Raw genomic sequence first — 24,439 nt, 5'->3', positions numbered from 1 at the left:
GGGAATAGTTACTGGCAGTGAAAATCAAAGTAGTGATTAAGGCCACCGCCCAACACTCCGCCTCCTATACAGAAATCCCTATGAAAAAGAACAAAAAAAAAAAAAAACAATAAAAAAGAAAAAAAAGGAGAAGAAACAAGAGAGAGTTGATGATTGGACCAAGTTAATCAAGAAGAAGAGAGAGAAGTAAGGGAAAGGGAAAAGGGAAGAGGAAAACGAAAAAGAAAGGAAGAGAGAGGGAAGAAGAACCCAAAACAATGCCAAAATGGAAACTCTCTCAAAGAAGAGAGGAAACCTAGACTCTTGTCGGGAATGGAAGAGAGACTCTCCCGAGAAGAAACTTGCTTAACACACTCTTTTCGGCATAAACTAGAGTAGAAATAGTTCATGAAAATAAACTATTCTGGTCCATTTGTTGTGTCCATGGCAGGCAGGCCTTGTGCTATCCTCTAACGTCTTTTACACTTTCTTGAGGAATTCTTCCTCTTTAATTATAATTTTAAGGTGGCTAACTCTCTACCTGGAATAAAGTAAAAACAGTTTAAAAAACTAATTACTTTTAATTTGTTCACCAATGATAAAATGATTATAAATATAAAATATTAACTTTATTGTTTATAAGCTTTATATAATTGTATATTATCTTTATACATACAATTAAATAATAGCAATTTTTAATCTGATCCGGATTTTTAATAGGATCCGATGGGGCTAAATCTACATACGGAATTTAACATCTAAATTCGGAATAATCGGATTCTATCTCCAATCGGATATTGAATTTTGAGAGTGCATTGACAGCCCTAATGAACAAATGTAGGTCGAGTAAAGTAATTTTTATTTTGTTTTCTTTGATAAACCATTAGTTTTCACTTGTCTTCTTTTTTTTTTTTTGGTGTTCGATGGTTGGGCTGCTGTTTGTTGAGTATAACTAAACATCGATTGGATCGGGCGGATTAGGGTTGTTGAGTATGTCCAACCCAAGATGAATCCGGGGTGCGTCATGGGTCCACTGGTTTCTCCATCCCTCGATGCTCGGATTCTCCTACTGCCCTACATAAGGCGTGAAGAGCGATCTGTCGGTCGACAGTCAGTCGACAGACGACAGGTGATCCCCCTATTCCTCTTCAGCCCTTTACAGTCACCATACGAGGACAGTGCTGTCAAGCACGTGTCTTTCCGCTTGGGTCGCCGTTAAAGCTCCAACGTGTGGAAGATTTTATGAGCAATTACGGTCTCCTCTTTCCTAGACGACTCGTCCAGCTTCCAGCACAGACCCTAGAAACGAGGGAAAAAAGTAAGAAAGAAGGATGGCAATGAACTTGAACTTCAACTTTGTTCGAAGTTCAAAAAGCCGATTCTTCAATTATTATTTTTAATTTAAATTGAACAAATAAACTGTTTTAGAACAGTGAAACAAAAGATGGTTTTGCTTCGATTCTCGTTAATTTCTCTGTTAACATCAATAGGAGGACCTTCTAATCGACTTGATCTCCGCTTTCTAACCTCCTAAAATCCACAGAAACGGGTATGTAGTTCTGGTGATCTTTCCCCTTTGCTCGGCTTGTCATTTTCTCCGTCAACTTGTGTTTGTTCTTCCTGGTTTTGCTTTCGTGGGATCACTTCGCTTACAGTTTGAATCCGTGATGCCCCCCCCTCTTCTGGGTTTTACTTATTTATCACGCGTTGTTGGTTTTGATTGTGTTCTGAGTTTTCACTTGACTTTGGATTTCTTAGGAAATCCCTGCTGCCTAACAGGTTTTGGGTAATTGTGTCGGTCTGGATTGAAGAGACCACTTGTTATTTTATGCTTTAGAAATATAGCTTAGGTTTGTTCTTTTGTATTCGAAGTGATCTCTCTCTCTCTCTCTCTCTCTCTCTCTCTCTTGCAATTGAGTGATTAAACATTATGATTTGAGTATGTTTAAGTTTGAAATTTAACTATAATTTCGTTTTCAAACTGAAACTCAGTTTGTACATAATATTAAATGGTCCTAAAGAGCGATACAGTAGCAGAAAGAATGTTGCGGTGGTGGCAATAATATGAGTATTAGAGGGAATGCTTTCCTAAATCCTGTTTATCAAATTGATTAGTTGATTCCAACAATGGGCAAAAGGGTTATCGTTACAAGAAGGGCAATGGTGGAAGTTGTTGGATAGCTTCTGCAAGTGTGATGGATATCTTCTCTGAGTGGATATGAAATGGTATTGGTTTTTCATATAGAGGCTACCCTTTGGTTTTGCAGGTATTTCCAAGTTTTCATTGGCCCTTGAATCTCTTTTTCAGGATGGAGGAGATTATGCTTATAAATGAGGAGATTAAAGATTTAAAGGGTATATTCAATGCATATATAGTTAAGATGCAACTATTTGCTCAGTAAAAAAAGCAGGTCGTAACTTATTCTTGAAAAACAGGGTTGTAATGGTTATGCGAATTTAGACACTTTGAACACTGCTTTGAGGATGGTTCAACTGTATTTTCAAGAATTTCTGTTGGTTCATATGCAAATAATTCACTTTGATTGAAGGGTGCTCACATGCATTGTTATACTTGCAATATAGACGACTATTATTTAGAAAGTTAGCTGTCTCTTTCTTTATAAGGTTTTAATTGTTGGTTTCTGAATCAAACTTATTGATACTAAAGAATTATAGGCTGTTAAGATATTACAAGATATCTGTTGAAGAATGGATGACTTTGAAGGAAGTCTTGGGATGTTACTTCCAAAGTGGGGAAACAACGAGTCATCTGCAATGGAGGAATCTCACTTCATTGTTGCTTGGTTTATTGCTGCCTTAGTTGGAATATTGACTATTGCCTACACTGTCTTCCAGTGGAGGAGAAGTATTAGTTTAAGCTGGATGAAGGCCATAGCAAGGTCAAAGAAAAACCCTAAGTCAAAGCACAAGGTTCCTCAAGTTGCACACACCTGGAACTTGGAGTCTGTATCTCGTGGGAAAAACCTAAACTGTTGTGTATGTTTGAAGTCTGTTTCTCCATCACAACCTCTTGGTCCAATGATGGCTTCAGACAATTTCTTTAACAATTGTGCAATCTGTGGTGCAGCAGCACATCTGAACTGCTCATCAAAGGCCCATAAAGATTGTAAATGTATATCTATGTTTGGATGTGAACATGTTATGCACCAGTGGGCTCTTAGGTGGACAGAAAACACAGATCAACCTGATGAAACTTCTTGTTGTAGTTATTGTGAAGAACCTTGTAGTGGGTCTTTCCTTGGGGGATCTCCGATTTGGTGTTGCATGTGGTGTCAGCGGCTAGTACATGTTGAATGCCACACAAATATGTTCAATGAAATAGGTGATATTTGTGATTTGGGCCCATTTAGAAGATTGATCTTATCACCACTCTTCGTCAAGGAACTAAGTTGGACTGCCTCTAATGGATTTTTAAGCTCAATAACACACGGAGCCAATGAGCTTGCATCTTCTGTTCGTGGATGTATCAGGGGTCAAAGTAAAAAGTACAAGCATGGAACTGAAGCTTCTGATGACTCAAGCAGCAGCTGTAGTACTTGTGACTTATCGACTAATAGCAGTGCAGATGCTCATCAAACATCGGAGGGTCTTCATGGGACAAATGGAAACTGCAATGGCAACATGGATACAGGTGACCAGGGACAAAGTGGTGAAGTCAATGATAAGATGGAGTGGAAGCCAAATCACAAAAGGAGTAAGTCACCCGGTTGGAGTGATGAATCTCAGATATTAGGGGTAAAACAGAAATTTGAATTGATTGATCTACCTTCAGATGCAAGACCCCTGCTAGTATTCATCAACAAGAAGAGTGGGGCCCAGCGAGGGGGCTCACTTAAGCAACGTCTGAGCATTCTTTTGAATCCTGTTCAGGTTAGTATAAATAACTTACTCGGCACTGAATGCTTTTCTTTTTATAATTTTCCCTTTTTCCTTTTATCATTTTTTTTTGAACCATGAAGTGCATTTTTTTGAGCTCTCTATTGTGTAACCTCATACTTTGTTTCACATTTTTGAGCTCTCTATTATGTCCTTTATAAGGTCATTAGATAGGTTTTTTCATGTCCTAGATTACACTACAAAAAAATTGATTGAGAAATGGTTACAGTGGGTCTGACAGGTGACGGCATAATATAGTACACGTTGTGCAGCATCTGATGTTGTGGTGCATTACCATTCTTTGACTTGGCTACGGTGGGTCACTTTTTTTTTGGATTTTCATGATCTGATCTATTCCTTATTTGGTTATTCCTCTTAGGTTTTTGAGTTGAGCTCAAAACAGGGACCAGAGGTAGGTCTTTGTTTATTCAGAAAGGTGCCCCACTTCAGAATTCTTGTCTGTGGGGGAGATGGTACGGTTGGTTGGGTTTTGGATGCCATTGACAAACAACATTTTGTTTCTCCACCTCCACTTGCCATTCTTCCAGCTGGTACAGGGAATGATCTAGCAAGGGTTTTGTCTTGGGGAGGTGGTCTGGGCTCGGTAGAGAGACAAGGAGGCCTCTGCACAGTGTTACGCCACATAGAACATGCTGCAGTTACCATTCTTGATCGGTGGAAGATAGCGATGGGAGATCAACAGGGAAAGCAACTCCAACCCCCAAAATATATGAACAATTATCTAGGTATGTTCATTTGAATCATTTCTTATCTACATGAAATATGCACAAGTTTTCTTCATATAGAGATAAGAATGGCCAACCAAAGATATAGCAATGTTGTTGACTGGTTTTGCACATGCATGGGTTGAAATTTACCAACATATTCTAGATCTAACCCAATCAATAATCTGCTCAATTAGATGGAGTATCCTTTTAATACTAAGATACAGGTTGTCTTCTTCCCTGCTTGTGCACACATACCTTGCTTTAGCTTCTTAATTGATTGCTAAAGTTCGTACAAAAAAAGTAAACTATTCAAGAAGTTCCAAAGATAATGTGGTTTTGCCACAAAGAATCTTTTATTTTTATGATTTTCTTTCCTTCGACAGTGACAAGCATTGCTAAAGATAAAGCAAAAAGGGTATACAGGATACATACATGGAGGGAGGGCATCCAAAAGAACAATAACAAGAAACGCCTTCCTGCTTTCATCAGAAAAAAAATACCATTACCTAATGCTGATCCACACGCTACCCAGGATCTTGGGAAGGGCGAACTAGATACAGACCTAACCTCTGGAATTTTAGCATGACTTGGCTCCTTGCAGGTCAAACTTGTGTTCTCATGCTTTCCAGCCCAAGATTTTACCACCACATCAAGCAATAGTCCCTACAGCTCTACCTGCCTTTATTGAAAACCATATAGGCTTACAGATTGATACCCTTGACTAGAAACACCCAACACACACACAATAAAAAAAGGTTTTTCACACAATATTTACATCCCAGAGGTTCTACCAAAGTAGAAGATGCAGTGTAGCTAAAGGCTTAAAGTGTCGCCTATAGGTGTAGGTGTTTGGAGGCCAGAGGCCCATTACCTAGGTGCTAACTAGGTGTTTAGCATAGATGCTAAAATATCAGATAACTTGTGCCCTTTAATGTCTCTATCTATCACCTTCACAACCTCATTTTCTTTATCTATCTGAACCACTTCGTCTGATGGACGTGCATCATCCATCTCTTCTTTATCTGTGACTGTATCCCTCTCTGGTTCTGAGTATTCTTCTGGAATAACCCATTGCTAACTGCACAAGAGCTTTATTCTGAAGTTTTTGTTCTACTTAACTTTACTCTCAATATAAGACCTATGCTACTACTTCAAAGAACACAAAACAGTGTTTCCATACATATTTGAGATCATATGCCCTTTGCTGAGAATGTCTATTTCCTTCAAACATCCCTGTTAGTCCCAGAACTTCCTCTCATTGTGCATTTGAGTTATCAACCAAAAACTTCAGTTCACCATTCCGTTCATTGCATGGGTCTGCCCCAAAGAACACACCCTTAGGCTGGTAAAACTCTAGAGATACGCACTGACTGGCTACTTTTGGATTTCTTCAACTGTTTACTGATGTAGGAGCTAAAGAGTCAGAATTGGTATTTTCTGAAATTTTGGATAGTTGGGGTATTTTTATTATTTTATAATTTTCTGTGGGGTCCAATGAAAGGGTCTGATTTGTATAGTTATAGTTTGTTTATGTTTAAAGTTTCAGAGTCATTGAATAACTAGTTTAAGAGTTATTAAGTCTTCTTTGAATTGAAATGGGATAGTATGCTTCTATCTTTGATGTTATCCATAAAGAAAGTATACTTCTGTTTTTGACTCATACTAGGATTCTTATGAGTCCAACAGTTTGAGTCCTAGGATTCTTATTGATGTTTAGAGAACTGGACCGGGCATAGAACCGGAAAAGGGAGAGGTTTGCGGGTCATAGGTTCAACTGCAGTCAAATCAGAGGTTGAACCGTGATGATGTGGCATATACATATATATTTTACAGGTCATATAAATAATACATATAATATATTTCACAAATATTATTATATTTTAAATGGCTTGTTTTTAAGTTTTTAAAACAAATGACCAGGGTTCAAGTCTGTGAACTCGTATTTTCTTTAAAATACACATGTATTAAAGCAATAAATACATTAAAGAGGCACAAATAAATGTAAACAAAGAGATGGACTAATGGTAACAAAACAATACACATAAATAAGAGGTTTTGGGTTTATCTTGTCATCAATATTTTGAAGTTTCTATTCTGGGTGGTTTCATAAAACCGGGACCGATTTACTGGTTAAACTGTCCGGTCAGCTGGTTTTGGCCGGTTTTTCATGAACTACAGTTTTCAGTGTATGACTGAACAGGCTAGAGGTCTGGGACACAGTTTAACTGGTCCGACTGGCCGATCGGGTCCAATTTTCTAAACAATGATTCTTTTGAGTCTAGAGTTTATAAAGATGTATGGACGTTTTACACAAAGATTAATGGAGTATGTTGAGTTTTTTTGAGCCTAATTATGGTGAGTGATTCCCATACCCTAGAGTGATTCTAGGCACCCCTTGAGTGATTCCTGGTTCTCTATTTTCTTTCTTATCCCTTCAAGAAGTCTCTGCAGTCATCAACACTCTTTTTTTTTTTTTTTTAATTTATTTTTTATCAAAGGACTGGAATTGAGCTGGTCCTACATCATTTACCCATGTTACCACTATTTTCCTTCATAACATGTAATATCTTTCAGCTGACAGAATCAGCTCCATTATTACATTGCGATGCCCCGTATGTATGACTAAATATCCACTCCTAGCTGTCCAGTTGTAACTTCAAATCTCTTCTATAATCTTCAAAACAAAAGTTTTCATCTATTTTTTCTTTTTAGTTGAATGGTTGAACCATAATCTATTTCTGGTACATCCAATTTGCTACCTGCTACCCTGACTACAGCTTGATGATTATGTGTCTCAAATCTCTGATCCCCCTGTACCTCAAAAAATCCCCTTGTATGACTGGAGTTGGCAATTCCTAAACTACCTTTTATTTGGTCCATGCCTACTTTAACAAACTCCTGGCTTGTTGGTTCTTAACATAACCCCACCCCATCAAAACCGATCATTTCTCAAGGAACTTTGTCCACTGATAGATTCCAGTAAACTAAGGAATTTTTTCATCATATAAAGCTTGGTTTGAAGTACTTAATGAAGGTAACTTATGTTCGTACATTTGCATATTTTATCTTCTCTATAGTTATTTACATTAAAACAGATATCTTAATGCATTTATTTGATTTATAGTTATTTAAGTATAATGAATATTCTTAATATTTATTCGAATTATTGTAGTTCTAAATCAACAGACCGAGATGGCCTTCAATATGTTCTTAATGTATTTACATTTGTTACCTTTTCATGTCATTTCTATCCTCTTTTCCCCATGTTTTGTCCATTTCACACTACCCAATAGAATACTATGGTAGCGACAGGGTTGAGCCATTCAATAAGTGGGTTCTGGCATCAGAAATATGATAGGTGATAGCTGATGTGTTTGTTTACTTCCTGGTTGTATAGATCTCTCATGCTGTAAAAAGATTATTTATTTTAGTTACTTTTTCCAGGAATTGGTTGTGATGCAAAGGTTGCCTTGGATATCCATAATTTACGGGAAGAGAACCCAGAAAAATTCTATAATCAGGTATTATATAACATCTACTAGTTTATGTATCTTGAGCTTCTTTTTGCTATAGCTTCTAGAGATAGAAGGGGCACTTAAGCAAACTCCACACATTGAAAAGTCCATACAATGTAAAGTCTTGTATTTCTAAAAGCTTGTGATTTTTCTTTTCTTCTTATCTCTCTCTCTCTCTCTCTACTTTGGCTTCATGGGGCTACACAACAGGGGGTGGCCCATTCCCCATGCTCCTACAAGCTTGTGATTCATTGGAATGCTTTCATGTGAAGCTGACAACTTTGCTAAAGTTGGTTTCTCTTGAAGGCTGGAGGACATTGGTGTTTTGGATCCCAAATCAGGAAACAACAGCTTTATATTTTCAAACCGAACTGCTTCTTCAGTTGCATTATCAGGACCGGACAGTGTAGTAGATAGTTTTGCCAGGTTGGAGTAAACAATAGAGAACAATAGAGAACTAGAATCAATGCTGGTGCTGGGGGACATTTGTAATTTGTTATATACTTGGACTATATAATTCTGTTAGCATCTTTTTACCAAAATAAATCTTGATTTCATGATTATTGATCATCCATCATGTGTAGAGTTTACTAGTATGCTCATAGGCACAGCTTCAAACATATTTTAGTTGTTATTCTGGCCTTTTTTTTGATATTGTAGTTATTCTGGCATTGAATGCATGATTTCATGGTTATATAGAAAACCAACCAAGCTAGAAGTGCCACTCCTATTTTTCTTGTTTCGATTTTGGAGTATAATTTGGACATTATCATGGTATTGTCTAATAATCCAAATAGTTCTCCATTCAGTTGCACCTTTCTGGTTGCATCAAAAGTGATGCCCTATCTACCATCATCCAATGGAAGTCTCCTAGCTAGCCTTGTTGGCTGACTCTTTGCCTATCTTAGATGCATATGTTATTTTCCTCTAAAGTGCATCTACGGCACCCTTCATTTATCTGTTCATTTTGATTTAATCCAGATGCTTACTTGTCTATAAACTGCCTATTTTTAAGTTCTAATATGATCAGAATTTTGGATTATTTGATTTGTCATTTTCTAGGTAAAATTTTGTTAAATGCTTAGTGTTTACGTTGTTTTTGTTTATTATGTCACAAATTAACCATGTATCGAGGGAATTTTTTTGATTTTACGGACAAGTCTTTCTTTCAGCTCTATTGGTTTGGGAAGTAGTTACTTCTTTGTCAAGGAATGTGGCTAAACAAGATATCTAACATATTATGAAACTATTTCTTCTCTTTTTTTCTTCCAGAAAGATAATAAAAAAGCAAGTTCTATTATTAGATTTATTTATTTATATTTTATATTGGATACTAGGTTTATTTTTCTTTTTAACTTCATAACCTGAAGTGGCCCTTTTGAAGTATAATGGTAATATAACTTAAGGAAGACCTTAACATTTCGGAATCGAGGCATCTCAATCTTGGTGAGTCATAGTCTGAATCATTTTGTAGAATGATCTATGTTGACTTAGGGACTTTCCCTGTTGAGTGGACTGCTCATCAAACCCATTATAATCTAGCTGCAAATATTGTTTGTTTCCATGTTGTTTTACTCTGGTTTAGTTTGCTTCAAACTTCTTAGTCATTTATTGCTGAAAATAGTGGCAATTTACCTGCAGTTCATGAATAAGGTACTTTATGCAAGAGAAGGTGCAAAGAGTATCATGGATAGGACATTTGAAGACCTCCCATGGCAAGTTCGAGTCGAGGTTGATGGGGTTGAGGTTGAGGTCCCTGAGGTGGGTGGGTGAGGGTCTCCAGCACCATTATTTGTTCTAAACAATATTATATGTGCAAGGATATATGGAATTTACTAAGTGCTATCCATAAAATATAATTACCATTAATGAACTTAGACCGTTCTTTTTTTTAATGTCTATTTCACTACTAAGAAAAGGATTGTATCCGTAAAAGCAATATACAAACCATGTAAGTGCCTCTACTTTCCTACTAATGCAGGATGCTGAAGGTGTGCTTGTAGCTAATATTGGAAGTTACATGGGGGGTGTAGATTTGTGGCAAAATGAGGATGATACTTATGAGAACTTTGATCCCCAGTCTATGCATGACAAGATGCTGGAGGTTGTCAGTATTTCTGGAACATGGCACCTTGGAAAGCTTCAGGTAAGGTAGAGCATGTATATAAGGTATAATATGATAACTTTGAATTGATTCACATCTATCTATCATATGAGATTGATATTCTATTTAACTTGTGTGTATTTTTTTTTGGGTGTTGCTATTAAAAATATTTCTATATCAAATGGACTGTTTTTGTACTTTTACTTTTGGTCATTGGGCAGTCAGATCCTTGGTTGATGAGCAGAAAATCTTGTTGGAATTGATTTTTGTAGAGAAGATGGGCCGAATGGCCCATAGTTGTTTATTCTTCTTGTTATTTTGGGCCCATCCTGTCAATGTTAAGTTATTTTTTAAGTTCTTTGTAAATTCTGCCCAACTAAGGGCCTCCTTGTAATTACTCAAAAATATCTAATAAAACAGTGTTAGAGGGCTGAGATAGAGACAGTTCGAAAACTCTTCTCAAGACCCTCATTGCCGAAACACACAAGTCTCCTCTCCTCTCCTCTCTTCAGTTTCAACATGGTATCAGAGCATATCTGAACTTGAACGTCCTAGGGCTGGAGGCTTAGTCACGTACTGCCTGATTCTTGGAGGTCATTGGACAAGCCCAAGACTAGAATCTCTTGGAGAAGGGGTTCGGTGACCAGGAAGAATCAGAGAAGAAGAAGAAAAAAGGGAAGGGGAACAACTTGGTTCTGTTTTTGAAGCTCGACTGTGTTTGGACTGCTGAAGCTCGAACTGTAAGTTGTGCTCAGTTTTCTGGTTTATTTTGCATTACCTTCGACTGTGTTTGGACTGTTGAAGTGTTCGAAAATCCTAGCTGTTCTGTACTACCTTCAACTGCATTAAATCTGGTTTAACCCAGAAATTTCTGGGCTGTTTTTTTCTCTTCTTCTTGGACTGTTAAAACCTGTCGAAACATCCTTGTAACAAGGCTGTGTATTGTTACTCTTGTTCGACTGTTTTTAGAGGGCTGTACGAACAGTTTTTGGGGTCTTTTCTCTTCTTTGACAGTTGGGTTGTCTCTATTGCCCACACTGTGTTTGTGAAAAGGCCTATTCAGCAATACCGATTGGTGCTTACTCTTCTTGGCTGAGTGTACAACCTTGAAAAGGTACTTCGGCTAAGTGCACAGTGCCTAGGAGTTTCTGATTTCTTCTTGAAGCCTGAACTCAGTGTGTTGCCTCCTTGTGGTCGGCTGAACTTAGTGGTGTTGTCTCCTTGTGGTCGGCTGAACTCAGTTATTGCTTGTTCTTATCCAACATACTTGTAGAAGTCATCTGAAATCATATTTGGAGTGTTTCCATGATGTACTCCTCAGAGTTTGAAAACAAAAGTGGTACTGAATATGGAATGGGTCGGGGGACTCCAAGTGGTTTCTTATTGACTGTGACCACAATTAAGCTAGGTGGAACTAATTATCTGGCATGGTCACAATCAGTAAAGATTCATGTTTGTAGTAGAGGAAAGTGGGGGTTCATTTCCGGGAGTAAGAAGGCTCCCCAGAAGATGAACCATCCTACGAGAAGTGGATGCAAGAAAATTATACTGTCATTGGGTGGCTTGTGCACTCAATGCAGCCACAGATCAGCCAACACTATCTATGGATGAATTCAACAAAGGAAATATGGGATAGTGTTGCTGAAACCTATTCCCAAAAACTAAATGTGGCTAGAGCCTATAAGTTAAGAAGTGATGTGAAGAATCTGAGACAGGGGGAGAAACCATTATCTGTATACTTCTCAACTTTGAAGTCTTTGTGGCAAGAAATAGACTTGATAGAAGCTGTAACCTGGGACACCACCAATGATGTAGAGACCTACAGGAAACTGGTTGAAAGAATAGGGGTATTTGAGTTCTTAACCGGACTAAACCCGGAATATGATATCACAAAACAGAATATTCTTTCCAAGGAGTGTGTATCTTTGTCACAAGCTTATGCATTGGTGAGTAGTGAAGAGAGCAGAAGGGTTGTACAGGTTCAAGGGGCTGATATTAATGATCACTTTGCCAATATGGGGATTAAACCTAAAGGGAATGTTGGAACTTCTAGTGGCATAGGAAAGAAAGAAGTTGTATGTGAGTACTACAAGAGGTCGAAGCACACCAAAGACAAGTGTTGGAAGTTACATCCTAATCTTGTTCCCATCAGGTTTCAGAAAAAATATGATAGTAAAAGATCAGGAAGTGCAAATGTAGCTGCCAGGCCAGATAGTGAAGAGATGTCTGCTTCTGCACAGTTGGCAGCCATGAGAGCAGAATATGAAAAGTTTGGGAAGATGATCAGTCAGCTGAGTGATGTGACCTCTGCTACCGACATTTTAGGAAAATTTACTACTTCAACATTTGCTCATTCAGGTATAAGGGCTTCTACTAATCATGCTACTTCTTCAGGTATTCTCAAGATCCCTTGGATTATTGACTCAGGTGCTTCTGACCATATGACCAATCTGTCTACCTTGTTTGTTTCATATGACTTACTTCCTGGACGTGATAAAATCACTTTAGCTGATGGTTCACTTGCCCCTATCTCTGGTAAGGGAACCATCAAGGCTACAGATTCCTTGTACCTCTCTTCTGCCCTTCATGTACCTGAACTAAATACAAATTTGTTGTCTGTGAGCAGTTTAACCAAGTCACTAAACTGTTGTGTAACATTTTTTCCTTCCTACTGTGTTTTTCAGGATCTGAAGTCTCAGAAGGTGATTGGGAGTGGCCATGAGGCGAACGGAATATACCTGCTTGATACTCTGGGACAGTGCATTGATCATCTTGGGAATGTTGCTCTTGGATCTGTCTCTTTAGAGTCTGTTAGTCAGATTATGTTGTGTCATTGTCGTTTTGGTCATCTGTCTTTTTTGGCTTTGAGTCATCTATTCCCTGAACTGTTTAAGGGAATTAGTCTGTCTAGTCTTCATTGTGAGTCTTGTGAATTGTCAAAGCATTGTAGAAGCAAGTATCCTTTGAGAAATAAAAAATCTTCTGTTACTTTTAATATTGTGCATTCTGATGTGTGGGGGCCTTACCACTTACCCTCCATGGGTGGCTACAAATATTTTATCCTGTTTATTGATGACTTTTCACGATTCACTTAGATATTCCTGATGAAATCCCGTGATGAAGTCCCAAGACTTGTAAAACAATTCCATGAATTTGTTCTAACCCAATTTGATACCAGGATTAAAATCTTCAGATTAAACAATGCAAAAGAATACTTTGAGAAAAACCTATCCTGCTATCTTTTTGACATGGGGGTTATTCATCAAAGCTCATGTGCTAGGACCCCAGAACAGAATGGGGTTGTTGAAAGAAAAAACAGGCATATTGTTGAGGTTGTAAGAAGTATCTTATTTGCCTCACATGTTCCTACTAGGTTTTGGGGTGATGCTGTACTTACTGCTACCTATCTCATAAACCGCATGCCATCCAGGGTTTTGGGTTTTAAGTCTCCCTTCACTCTTCTTCACCCGGACAAAGATCTTTTTCCTATTCCTATTCGTGTCTTTGGCTGCACCTGTTATGTACATGTTCCAAGTGTCCAAAGGCATAAATTTGAACCCAAAGCCCAAAAGTGTATCTTCCTTGGTTATTCCCCCAAACAGAAGGGTTATTGCTGTTTTGATCCAAAGTCTGGCAATCGGTATGTCTCAATGGATGTCACCTTTGATGAGTCTTCCCCTTTTTATGGTTCCTCTCCGGAAGGACATTGTCCACAGGGGGAGAATTTGACACAGGTGTTTGCTCTTCCTCTTCCTGTCCCTGTTGAGTCCCTTGATGTGTCTACCTCTCCCTCAAATGAATCAAGGTTGGATCAGTCGTTCCATTCTCCTTGTCCTGGTACCCTACCTCCTCGTCCTGTCCTCAATCCCAAGGTGTATCAAAGGCAAAGATCCAGAAATGTGCAGGTTGTTTTTCCTACAACACATGAGCCTCCTACACTTCCAGTCACAGAAGAGACAACAGGTACTGGTTCAGCACCTTTGGATTCATCTTTCCTTGACCTTGATATTCCCATTGCTGTTAGAAAAGGAAAATGGAAGTTCACTGCACACTGCATTTCCAAGCACCTTTCTTACAGTTTGCTTTCACCTTCATATTTTGCCTATCTTCTGTTGCTTCTCATCCTATTCCTAGGTCTGTGTCAGAAGCTCTTAAGATTCCAGAATGGAGGGATGCTATGAAATCTGAAATAGATGCCCTACACAAGAATGACACATGGGAAGTGATGGATTTGCCTGAAGGGAAGGATCCTGTTGGTTGCAAGTGGGTATTTACTATCAAATACAGAGCTGATGGTACCATTGAAAGGTACAAGGCCAGGCTGGTTGCAAAAGGCTATACACAGACATATGAGATTGATTATTTAGAGACTTTTGCACCTGTTGCCAAGATGACATCTGTGAGGGTTCTTCTATCTTTAGCTGCTCACTTTGATTGGCCCCTTTATCAATTGGATGTGAAGAATGCATTTCTGAATGGTGAATTACATGAGGAGGTTTACATGTCTCTTCTTCCAGGGATGTATGGAACTGATATAAAATGGAAGGTATGCAGGCTGAAGAAATCTCTTTATGGACTAAAACAGTCCCCTAGAGCATGGTTTGAGAGATTTAGAACAACACTTGTTAACTTTGGTTATGTGCAGACACAGTCCGATCATTCTCTTTTTGTGAAGAGGAGTGGACCTCTGGCAGTATACCTCATTGTGTATGTAGATGATATTGTAGTGACAGGTAATGATGCCTCAGGAATTCAAGATCTAAAATCTTTTATCCATACAGAGTTTGAGATTAAAGATTTGGGGGAATTGAGATACTTTCTTGGCATAGAAGTGGCTCGATCCAAGGATGAGATTCTTATCTCCCAAAGAAAGTATGTTCTTGACTTGCTCTCTGAAACTGGAAAGATGGGTGCTAGACCAGCTGTTACTCCTATTGATATGAGTCATAAACTCTCAGCCTCAGAAGGGACACTGTTAGAAGACAAAGGAATCTTTCATAGACTTCTTGGGAAACTTTTGTATCTATGCATGACTCGGCCAGATATTGCATATGTAGTCAGTTGCATTAGCCAATTCATGCATGCTCCTCGAGACACTCATTTGGCAGCTGTAGAGAGAATCCTAAGTTATTTGAAGGGCTCCCTAGGAAAGGGTATTCTGTTTGCCAAGCATGGTCATATGAAACTTGAAGCTTACACCGATGCTGACTGGGCCGGGAACATTGATGACAGAAGATCTACATCTGGGTATTGCAGCTTGGTAGCTGGTAATGTTGTTTCTTGGAGAAGCAAGAAACAGTCGGTTGTTGCTCGGTCTTCTGCTGAAGCAGAATACAGGGCCATGGCACATGGGGTTTCTGAATTATTATGGCTAAAATCTTTGATGGAAGAACTTGGAGTTGAATATGACAAGCCAATGATGTTATACTGTGATAATCAGGCTGCCATCAACATTGCTCACAACCCAGTGCAACATGATAGAACCAAGCATATTGAAGTTGATCGACACTTCATTAGGGAAAGGGTCTCTTCAGGTGAAGTGTGTCTTCCTTTCATCACATTTGAAGGACAGTTGGCAGATTTTTTTACCAAAGGCATTCCCAAGGCAAAACTTCAGCATGATACCAGCAAGCTTGGCATGATTGACATCTATGCTCAGCTTGAGGGGGAGTGTAGAGAAGATGGGCCGAATGGCCCATAGGTTGTTTATTCTTGTTATTTTGGGCCCATCCTGTCAATGTTAAGTTATTTTTTAAGTTCTTTGTAAATTCTGCCCAACTAAGGGCCTCCTTGTAATTACTCAAAAATATCTAATAAAACAATGTTAGAGGGCTGAGATAGAGACAGTTTGAAAACTCTTCTCAAGACCCTCATTGCCGAAACACACAAGTCTCCTCTCCTCTCCTCTCTTCAATTTCAACAATTTTATTGAACATAGTTGACTCTTTAATATATTCATGCTTAGTAAACTTGATTGTAGTAGCAAACCTGTCTTAGGTTGGACTCTAACCTGGAGCTTCATTGTTTTCAAAATTTAGGGGTTTCTTTACAAATTTAGGATCCGTTTGGTTCGCAGTCAGAATCAAAATGCTTTGGAATCGGAATCGGAATCGGAATAGTTTATTCCCGTAGTCTGTTTGGTTCAGACAGGAATGAGAATGAAAATTGGAATCAGCAGGAATGGGATTTCATTCCCAAGGGAGGGGGGAGGAAATGGCCATTCCCTCAAATGGGGGAATGCCATTCCACCAGGAATGGGAATGGGATTCCGATTCTGCCAACCAAACAGTTGGAATCGGAATAATCCATTCTGATCCTGATTCCAGACCCCTATTCCCACGAACCAAACAGGACCTTAGGTTTTGAACATTTAAGGAGATGTTTATTGCAGTCTATGCAACCCAGGTGCACCGAGCATAGGAGTGGTGAGAGAGGATTGGGATAATATCTTATTCTTCTTCTGCCAGTTGAGTATGCTTCTTCTCTAAGAGCAGAATCAGCAGATCTTTTAATTCTTGCTCAAGGTTTATAATTGGCTTCCATGAATAGTTGACAGACCTGATTGTTAAAGGTGGCTACCAAGTGGTTATTCTATGCTGAGATCTGGGGAAGCAACACCTTGGATTTACAAGTTTCTGCTCAAAGAAGCAAGAACAAGATGCAGCAGCCTGAACTGCTTGCACATGCAGGTCCAAAGAGCTACCCATTGTTTGGCTGATTCTTTAGAAAAAAGGGGTTATGCAGGAAAATCTGTTGTCAGAAATTCCGGTTCTAGGGAGTGAATCTTAAAGATCTTACTGTAAATTTAATTTGGTGAAGTCAACTTTTGGCTGTTTTGTATTTCTAACTTGCTATCCAAAATTTGGATATTAGGGAGATTGCCTTTTCCATACAATTTAACTTATCTGTTGATTATCACTGTTTTTTGGTAATGTGTGAAAATAGGTGGGGCTTTCCCGAGCTCGTAGACTTGCACAAGGGCAATTGATCAAGATCCAGCTCTGTGCTGCCTTGCCAGTTCAAGTAGATGGAGAACCCTGGTTTCAGCAGCCATGCATGTTATCCATATCACACCATGGCCAGGTTCTTTCTCTCTCTCTCTCTGCACCTACACACACACACACCCCATTTCTATGGAAGGATAATAGGAGACTCAAAAGAGCCCTATATGCCCCTCACTATCTTCTATTTATGAAGCAAATTTCACTGCCAAGGCCCTTCCCCCATCCAAAATCAGTCTGTGATGTTCATTTTTAAATTGAAAACTGAAATATTTGATAGCTGATATCAATTGGGGAATGCTTTAAAAAAAGATAGACGTGAATTTAACATGGACTTGGATGGTGAGTCCAATCTTGAGGGTCAATATCTATTGGATGGATTGAGCCCATTATTGCTCCCATGACAGAAACAGAGGGGTTACTTGGCAATGGTGAGACCAAATCTTTACTAAAAAATATCTAAATGCTGTAAATACACAAACAACATATCGTTGTCCTGGTTTCTATTTTATCTATGTTGTGAGGATTATTTAATTGTTATTTTATAGTTGCTGTTAGTAGGTTGCCCTCTTAAGATGCTGTCAGTTGGTTATTTTCTTTCTTTCTTATTAGTTTGTTTTTAGGGAGTGCCACCAAGGACATACTTGTTTATATTAAGTTAATATAAATAATGAACTGGCGGCAGTTAGAATAAGGTTTTCGTTTTCTCTCAATCATATCTTCCTCTTCTTTTCTTTCTCTCTCGTCTCTCTCTCTCTCCATGAATGATTACATGGTATCAGAGCAAGGTTCTGGGCTATAAAAGAATTTCAGTCTCTCCTATTTGAACCTGCTTCGTTTTCTTTTCCTTCTTTGATTTCTTGGACGTGGAAGACAGAGAAACCCTAGCAGACTACTTGCGGCTCTCCCTTTGGGTTCTTCCTTGGTCGTAATATCAAGGAAACCCTAGTCGAAGAAGGGTGATGCAGATAGAGACTCCCTTTCTTCTCTGTTTGATGCTGTGAAGTCAGTTTCTGGTTGGCACCTTCGTACAGGTGCTGGACAGGGTATGTGTTCTTGTTTTTTGTTTTTGGCCAATGGTGTGAAGGCCTTATTCCTTGGTTCTATACATTCGTTTGGATGCTGGATTGTTAGACTGTATGGGCTGTAATCGGATTACCGGGCTGGTTTAATGACTGAACCATCACAGAGTTGATTTTAACAGTTTTTTGTTTTCTTTTCCACATCTCAGAAGTAAATTTCTTGAGGGTTGGTATTCTGTTTTTGGTTGTTGTGTAGTTGTGTGGGATTTGGACTGATTTCAGCAGTACTCTATGACAAACTATGATTCAACTTCATCGGGGGTTACACCGACCCGTAGCACAGCTAGTATGGGAGGTGAAAACATGATGTTTCCCATGCCCATTACCCCTTTAAATGGTCTAAACTATCTGGAGTGGGCTAAAAGTGTAAAACTTTATGTAACGGCAAGGGGAAAAGCTGGTTACATAAATGGAAGGGTGAAAGAACCCAAGAGTGAGACAACTGAACATAATAGGTGGGACCAAAAAAACAGTATGGTGATGTCTTGGCTCCTTGCAGCCATGGAACCTGATGTGAAGAAGAACTTTATGTGGGCAGACATCGGTAGTGAGATTTGGGAACAGGCCAAAACTACATATTCTGAGCAAAGGCATTATACCAAGGTTTACTAGTTGCAAGCTGGATCCTCAACCAGTAAACAGGGAAATCGTAGTTTGTCTTCCTATTATTCAGCCCTTACTTCCATATGGAAAGAATTGGATTAGTATCAGGCTATAGAGTGGAAACATGATGACAATGCTAAGGCCTACAGGAAGCTGGTTTCTCAGCAGCGTGTGTTTGCCTTTTTGTTGGGATTGAACCCGGCCTATGAACCCTTGAGAGTTCAGATCCTAGGAAGCAAAGAGTTGCCGTCGGTTCACGAGGTGTACTCCCTTGTCCAATCGGAAGAAAGTAGGCAGAGTGTGATGGTTACAGCCGAGGGGGAGCAACAAGTTGCTTTCGCTGCAATGAGTAATAACAACATGGGGAAGAAAAATGACACCAAGAAGGCTGATGATAAAGACAAGTTGTTTTGTACCCACTGTCGGCGCTCACGACATATACGTGATACATGTTGGGACATTCACGGGAAACCCAAGTGGGCAGTGAAGAACTGATGGAGGCCCATCACAAGGCCCATCTCACCCTAGGGGTGGCAGCTCCTAGGATAAGGTCAATTCAAGATAATGTTAAGTCCAAGAATTCAAGATAAGCAAGAACTGATCCAAGATTAGCAAGATAAAGCAAGATTCTTCCAAAGATTAGCAAGATAAAGAAAGACTCTTCCAAGACTCTTCCAAGATTATCAAGAAAGACTCAAGAAGCATCAAGATTAGCAAGATAATCCAAGATTAGCAAGATAATCCAAGATTCATGCATCTAGGGAGATCGGACGGTGGAGATCAAACCAAGGAGAGTTCGATCCTATCAGATTAGATATTTGGATCTATCCTAGTTGTTGTTTCCTAATTATTTTACAATTTCTTAATGTATTATAAATACTGCTATTTCCCAGAATTATGAATCAATTCATACTTCATATTTTTTAGATTTTCTTGAGTTCTCTTCTTTTAGCTTTCGCCACCTTTTCTCTCTCCTAGAGAAATCGGTGTTATTTGCTAGGTGCTAGCGAACGCCCGGTGCTTGCATAGTCAGCTCCGGTTTTCATTGCTTCCACGCTGCGTCAAGAACCAAGAACAGGGTAAAGGCCAAGGTTAGAAGAAGATGAACACAACACATAATGCAACACATGTGGCAACCCAAGATACTTAGGTTGCCAGTACTACCCGGGACCACCTTAATAATTCTGACTCCAAGTAAGATATAATGAATTCCTTCAGAGACCACTTGGAGTCTTATGGTAGGGCTATGCGACAGATGGATAGCTCAATCACTGGTACTCCTACTTCATTTGCATCTACATCAGGTAACACGGCTTCTGCATTCTATGCCACTCCCACTGGTTCCCCTTGGATCATTGACTCGGGGGCCTCTAACCACATGACCAGTAAGCCAAACTTGTTTCAGAGTTATAGCCTTTTGTCAGGAAGGGATAAAGTGAGGCTTGCAGATGGCTCATTCTCCTCCATTGCAGGCCAATGATCAATATCTCTTCCCCATGGCCTTAACTTGAATTGTGTATTGCATGTCCCTCAACTTCCTATAAAATTACTTTCAATTAGTAGTATCACAAGCTTTTTAAACTGTAGTGCAACCTTTTTTCCTGGCTCATGTGTTTTTTAGGACCTAACTTCTGGGAGGACGATTGGTAGAGGGAGCCTAGTGGATGGTCTCTACATTCTCGACAACAAAGCTGGTCTCTTGGTGTCATCCTCAGAGTCACATAGTCAGTCAAATAAGAGTCAAATTTTTTCGTGGCATAGTCGGTTAGTTCATGTTTCTTTTGAAATAGTAAAGTCCTTGTTTCCGGTTTTATTTAAGTCATGTTCAGTGTCAGAGTTCCAGTGTCAAACGTGTCAGTTGAACAAACAATGTAGAACAACTTTTCACTCAAATAATAAAAGATCAAGTGTTCCTTTTCATGTTGTGTATTCTGATGTATGGGGGCCTATTACTGTTCCTTTTCATGTTGTGTATTTTGATGTATGGGGGCCTACTACTGTAATCTCTGAGGGTGGATATAAGTACTTTATCACATTGATCGATGACTGCTCTCGCTATACATGGGTATTCCTTATGTGTAGTAGAGACGGAGTTCCAAAGATTGTGAAAGACTTCTAGAGGATGGTATTTACGCAATTCCATGTTGAAATACAGATCTTCCAATCCGACAATGCAAAAGAATACTTCCATGGTGAGCTCAATGAATTCTTTGCCTCCCACGGATCTATTCATAGGAGCTCATGCGCCAAAACACCACAACAAAATGGTGTTGCAGAAAGAAAAAACAGACACCTCCTTGAGGTAGCTTGTGGGATGATGTTGCACATGAATGTTCCAAAAAGGTTTTGGATGGATGCTATACTTGCAGCTGCTTATGTCATCAGCCGCATGCCCTCCAAAGTACTGAACTACATGGCCCCTCATCAGTTGTTATTCCCTTAGTCCCCTTTATTTTCTATTCCCATGAGAGTTTTTGGTTGTCGTGCCTTTGTCCATGATTTGTCTCCGTCTCGAGGTAAGTTAGACCCTCGGTCCATTCCTTGTATCTTTCTGGGGTATCCCTCCTCTCAAAAACGGTATCAATGCTTTGATCCCGTTAGTCATATGTTTTTTGTGTCTATGGATGTGCCATTCTTTGAGTGTGAGCCATTTTTCCTTGCTTCTCCTCAGGGGGAGAGTAGTAGTGTGAAGAAGAGAAGCAAGTTCAGGTCCGCAAAGTCTCTCTTCCTTCTATTCTGGACCTTGCTCCCTGTTGTGTCTTCCAACAAACACGTCGTAGAGATCAACAATGTGATAGAGATGTGGAGCAGCCAAATATTGAGCAACCGACACCGTTAGACTCCCAGGAGGTAAGTCCAATCCCTGTTGCACCTATTGATACCCTTACTCCTACTGTGGATGACCTTGACATTCCTATTGCTCAAAGAAAGGGAGTCAGGTCATGCACTACCAAACACCCCATTACCCAGTTTGTCTCCTATGATCACATTTTCCCCTCATACCGAGCCTTTCTATCCGTAGTTGATTGCATCCCTGTTCCCATAAATGTTGCAGAAGCCTTAAAATGCTCCGAATGGACAGATGCCATGAAGGAGGAGATTAATGCTCTTCATAAAAATCAAACTTGGGAATTGGTGGATCTTCCAAAGGGGAAAGATCCCGTGGGGTTTAAGTGGGTGTTTACAGTTAAACACAAGGCAGACGGAACAGTTGAAAGGTATAAAGCAAGATTAGTAGTCAAAGGGTACACTCAAGTGTACGGGATTGACTATGATGAGACTTTTGCTCCAGTAGCTAAGATGAACTCAATTAGGGTTCTCCTGTCATTAGCTGCTAATTTTGATTGGGAATTGCATCAACTGGACATAAAGAATGCTTTTTTGAATGGTGATTTAGAGGAGGAAGTATACATGGTTCAACCCCCTTGATTCTGTGCCAAGGGAAGTGAAAATAAGGTGTGCAAGCTGAGAAAGTCTCTTTATGGTTTAAAACAATCTTCCAGAGCTTGGTTCAGTAAGTTTCACATGGTAGTTCAGCAGGTGGGCTTCAAACAATGTCAGTATGATCATACACTCTTTGTGAAGAGATGTCAGGAACAAGTTGCTGTATTGATAGTGTATGTGGATGATATCATCATTACAGGAAGTTGGAGTTCAGAAATACAAAAATTGAAACAATTCCTTGCTTCTAAATTTGAAGTGAAAGATTTAGGTCCCCTGAAGTATTTCCTTGGAATTGAAGTCGCCCGTTTAGAAAAGGGTATCTTCATTTCTCAAAGGAAATACACCCTCGATCTATTACAGGACATAGGCAAATTAGGTGCAAAGCCAGCAGATACTCTCATGGATGTTGACCACAAGTTGGGTGACTGTGATGGTGAACCTCTGAAAGATGTGAAACAGTTCCAAAGGTTAGTGAAAAAGCTGATTTATTTGTCCATGACCCGCCCAAACATTGCCTATTGAGTTGGGGTTCTAAGCCAATTCATGCACTCTCCTAAGAAACCACACATGGAGGCAACCGAGAGAGTTCTTAGATACTTGAAAAAGTATCTCAGAACAGGTCTACTATTCCGTAAACATAGTCACCTAAAGGTGGAAGTCTTTACAGATGCTGATTGGGCAGGTGCTGTGGATGATAGAAAGTCCATGAGTAGGTATTGCACATTTGTGGGAGGAAACCTAGTGACCTGGAAAAGCAAGAAACAAAGTGTGGTAGCAAGGTCAAGTGCTGAAGCTGAATATAGAGCTATGGCACATGGGGTGGCTGAAGTCCTTTGGCTAAAAAATCTTCTAGGGGAGTTTGGAGTTGTTCATAATCCTATGTCTCTTTACTGTGACAACAAGGCAGCCATAAACATCGCCAGCAACCCTGTCCTACATGAGAGGACCAAGCACATTGAGGTTGACAAACACTTCATAAGGGAAAAATTGTAAAAATGGGAAACCTGCATCCCTTATGTCAACTCCAAGGAACAACTCGCTGATGTTCTCACAAAAGGGCTTCCATACTCGCGGCACAGTGAGTTATGTGACAAGCTGAGCATGATAGACATATTCAGCCCAATTTGAGGGGGAGTGTTGTGAGGATTATTTAATTGTTATTTTATAGTTGCTGTTAGTGGGTTGTCCTCTTAAGATGCTGTCAGTTAATTATTTTCTTTCTTTCTTATTAGTTTGTTTCTAGGGAGTGCCGCCAAGGGCATACTTGTAATTTCCATTCCTTTTATATTAAGTTAATATAAATAATGAACTGGCGGCAGCCATAATAAGGTTTTTGTTTTCTCTCAATCATATCTTCCTCTTCTTTTCTTTCTCTCTCGTCTCTCTCTCTCTCTCTCTCTCTCTCTCCATGAATGATTACAATCTACTTGTTTTTTAATCACAATTTTACTTAGACTTCACCTTATAAAGAAGCAAAAGTTTGTTCAAGTTGGCAAATAACCTGACCATCTTATGATTATATTCTATTCACTTCTGCAGAACATCATCCACCTAGCGCTGGTGTTCTCTTTCCAAAATTCCAACTAATAAGCTGTTATCTATCCCGCTTTTTTTTTTTTCCTCCGTTCGCTTAGGTTTCTTAATTTGGTTGTGCAATGAATGATCATTTCACATTACACATAGTTGGGTCATTGGCACATTTATTAGCTTCTGGTGTTATTGGATATACTTCTTATTTCTCTTCAATAATGCAGGCATTCATGTTAAAGAGGGCATCCGAGGAGCCTCTTGGTCATGCAGCTGCCATAATCACTGATGTGCTAGAGAATGCAGAAACCAACCACATAATCAATGCTTCTCAGAAGCGATCTCTTCTACAGGAAATGGCACTTAGACTATCTTAGAGGCCTATCTCATCGGCTGCAATATTTGTTGGTAAGGTTCACATTATATAAATATGTGCACTGCAAGAATTAATCATGTTTAGGTGCAATAGTAATTTTGCAGTTCTATTTCATCTCAAAATGTCACTTCTAGCATCACTAGGCTGAGTGTAAAGTTCTTTAAGATACTGCTACTAGCATAA

At 39.3% G+C, this 24,439-nt stretch overlaps 1 protein-coding gene across 13 annotated transcripts; it reads left to right on the top strand.

The window, feature by feature from the left end:
* The first annotated feature begins 881 nt into the window (after positions 1–881).
* On the top strand, positions 882–24,439 carry DGK1 (diacylglycerol kinase1). Of its 13 annotated transcripts, none has more exons than XM_088941862.1 (9): positions 1,281–1,528; positions 1,972–2,205; positions 2,288–3,870; positions 4,256–4,622; positions 8,049–8,125; positions 9,761–9,880; positions 10,101–10,265; positions 17,169–17,306; positions 24,108–24,439. In XM_088941862.1, the coding sequence occupies exons 3-9, from the start codon at positions 2,689–2,691 to the stop codon at positions 24,255–24,257; spliced, it is 2,199 nt and encodes a 732-aa protein (XP_088797988.1). In that variant the 5' UTR covers positions 1,281–1,528; positions 1,972–2,205; positions 2,288–2,688; the 3' UTR covers positions 24,258–24,439. The 13 variants fall into 13 exon arrangements, with proteins under 13 accessions (XP_088798000.1, XP_088797994.1, XP_088797992.1 ...); XM_088941863.1 differs by having other exon boundaries at positions 1,313–2,205; positions 2,288–2,334; positions 2,656–3,870; XM_088941871.1 differs by lacking the exon at positions 1,281–1,528 and having other exon boundaries at positions 2,067–2,205; positions 2,288–2,334; positions 2,836–3,870.

The sequence above is a fragment of the Nelumbo lutea genome, chromosome 4 (assembly GCF_056320005.1).
Source record: "Nelumbo lutea isolate HS-2025 chromosome 4, American lotus-T2T, whole genome shotgun sequence".
NCBI classification, from domain to species: Eukaryota; Viridiplantae; Streptophyta; class Magnoliopsida; order Proteales; family Nelumbonaceae; genus Nelumbo; species Nelumbo lutea.
Note: the sequence above shows the minus strand (reverse complement) of the source record. Positions and strands in the feature narration are given on the sequence as shown.